At 28.0% G+C, this 2,398-nt stretch overlaps 2 protein-coding genes across 2 annotated transcripts; one reads left to right on the top strand and one right to left on the bottom strand.

Moving 5' to 3' along the window:
* Positions 1-147: 147 nt before the first annotated feature.
* On the top strand, positions 148-1,245 carry ENU1_104620 (NAD-binding domain 4 domain containing protein; the record flags this gene model as incomplete). The annotated part of the gene is made up of 1 exon (XM_008859411.1): positions 148-1,245. The coding sequence occupies one exon, from the start codon at positions 148-150 to the stop codon at positions 1,243-1,245; it is 1,098 nt and encodes a 365-aa protein (XP_008857633.1).
* A 129-nt stretch (positions 1,246-1,374) lies between these two features.
* ENU1_104630 (high mobility group (HMG) box domain containing protein) lies at positions 1,375-2,130 on the bottom strand (the record flags this gene model as incomplete). Its single annotated transcript, XM_008859412.1, has 1 exon — positions 1,375-2,130. One exon carries the CDS (start codon positions 2,128-2,130, stop codon positions 1,375-1,377), a length of 756 nt encoding a protein of 251 aa, XP_008857634.1.
* Between the last annotated feature and the right edge of the window lie 268 nt (positions 2,131-2,398).

The raw sequence follows: 2,398 nt of genomic DNA on the forward strand, positions 1-2,398 counted from the left end.
GAAAAAAGTTAGAAAAAAATAAAAAGAAGAGAAACTCAAGTTAAAAACAGACTAATTAGGAAATAGAAAAAAAAGATAAAAAAAAGAATTAATAGATCTCGTGATAGGAATAACTCTAAAAGAAGAACTACAAAAGTTAATTGATTGATGAAAGCACTTGTATTAGGTGGTACTGGCTTTGTTGGAAGAAATTTGGTCAAAATGCTTGTTGACAGTAATGAGTATTCATTCATTAGATCAGTAGATAAAGTCTTCCCAGAAACAGCATATCTTAGTAAAGAACATGCAGCAGTTTATGAAAATCCAGAGAAGTGTGTATTTGTACAAGGAAATTTAGTAAATGCATCAAGTGTTAGTAAAATGTTTAGTATTGAAGGAGGATTTGATGTTGTTTTTGATTGTGCAGCTGAAACTAAACTTGGACAAGATGAATTTATGTATGAACAAAAGACATATGGATTAACTAAACTTGTTGCTGAAGAAGCAGTTAAACAAAAGGTTAAGAGATTTGTTCATTTAAGTAATGCACAAGTCTATGACTCATCATCTAAACCAAAAGATGAAAAAGCTAAAATTAAACCATGGACTAAACTTGCAGCATCACAAGCTAAAGCAGATGAATTACTTATTGGAATGAAAGAATTACCATTTGTTATTTTAAGACCAGCTATTATTTATGGACCAGGAGATGTAACAGGAATTGCACCAAGAATTATTTGTGCAGCTGTTTATAAATATACTAAGAAGAAAATGGAATTTTTATGGACAGGAGATATGAAATTAAATACTGTTCATGTTCATGATGTTTGTAAAGCTATGATGTTATGTGGAAAAGTTGATGGACCAATTAAAAATGGAGAAATTTATAATCTTTGTGACAAGAATGATACTAATCAAAAGAAGATTAATACTATTCTTGAAGAAATCTTCCAAATTAAAACAGGATTTAAAGGAACAATTATTTCTACAGCAGCAGAAAAACTTGGAATGGATGGTGTTTGTGAAACTGTTAATGATGAACATATGAAACCATGGTCTCAACTTTGTAAAGAAGAAAACCTTATTGGAACACCATTATCACCATATCTTGATCAAGAACTTCTTTATAACAATCCATATTGTATTGATGGAAGTTCAATTGAAAAGAAAGGATTTGTTTATGATTATCCAGAAGTTACTACTGAACTTGTGAAAGAAGAAATTAAGTATTTCTCAGACCAAAAGCTTTTCCCAAGTTATGCTTAAAGTTTTCTATTCAAATTCTTTATTTTTTTATTTGTTTTTAATTTTTATTTTTCTTTTTGTTATAAAATGAATGAATTATTTTGTTAAAATTAAAAAAAATGTAAATTAAAAACAAAAATTATCTTTTGGTTATTGATATGGCATCATTTCATTTGTTTTTATTTCCATTAAATTTGGTGTAAACAATAATTGAGGTGGTTGGACTTGAGATTCTTGTTGTGTTGTTTGAATCATTTTATTTTTTTTCGCTAACAAATTGTATTTATCTTTTTCTACTGGATCTAATTTCTTCCACATTTCAGATAAAATAGTTAATACTTCTTTTCCATTATATTTTGTTCCTAATTGTTCTCTATGCTCTTTACAGAATAAAAGATATGGATGACAATCTTCTTTAATTTTAGCTTCTTTCTTTTTTTTCCTTCCTAATGATTCTTCATCTCCAAGCATAGTATTTTCCATAATTGCAGCTTTATAAAATAACCGAGTAACATCTGCTGTTTCTTTTCTCCATCTTCGTTCGGCTTTTTTTTCTGCCCTTTCAACATCATATGATTGTTCTCTTAATAATTTTCTTACTTTCCATCTAATATAAATCTCTTGTGCAATCTCTTTTAACATTTCTTCACGACGGTCTGATTTATGATCTCCTTTTCTTTTTTTCCTCTCTTTTTTCTCTATGAATGGTTCTGGTACTTTTTCAAATTCTAATGCTCTTTGTAATTGTTGTTGGTCTATTTCTGTTTGTCCTTTTTCTTGATGGATATGATAAGGAGTAGGTGGTTGAGTAATATATGATGTAATTTGTGGCATATTGATAATTCCAAGATCAGGCTCTACCATTCTGATTTGATTCATAAGTTGTCGTGATGCTTGTTCATCCATTTTCTTTTCTCAAACTTTAATATTTAGATGATTTCCCAGATTTTTAGGGCTTTTTAGTGTTTTGTTGAATTTTTTTTATTTTAGTTAAAATTTCCTTATTAATCATTTTCTTGTTTCAGTTCATTTATTATAATTATTCTTTTACTTCTTTATGACATATTATCAATCATATTCTTTTATATTAATCTTACTTTAAAAATTATCAACTTAAACCAAACAACAAAGAGGCAATTCTTACTTAGTTAACTTTTGGAAGTGGACCTTTTGT

Source organism: Entamoeba nuttalli (assembly GCF_000257125.1).
Source record: "Entamoeba nuttalli P19 unplaced genomic scaffold asmbl_4487, whole genome shotgun sequence".
Lineage (NCBI taxonomy): Eukaryota > Evosea > Mastigamoebida > Endamoebidae > Entamoeba > Entamoeba nuttalli.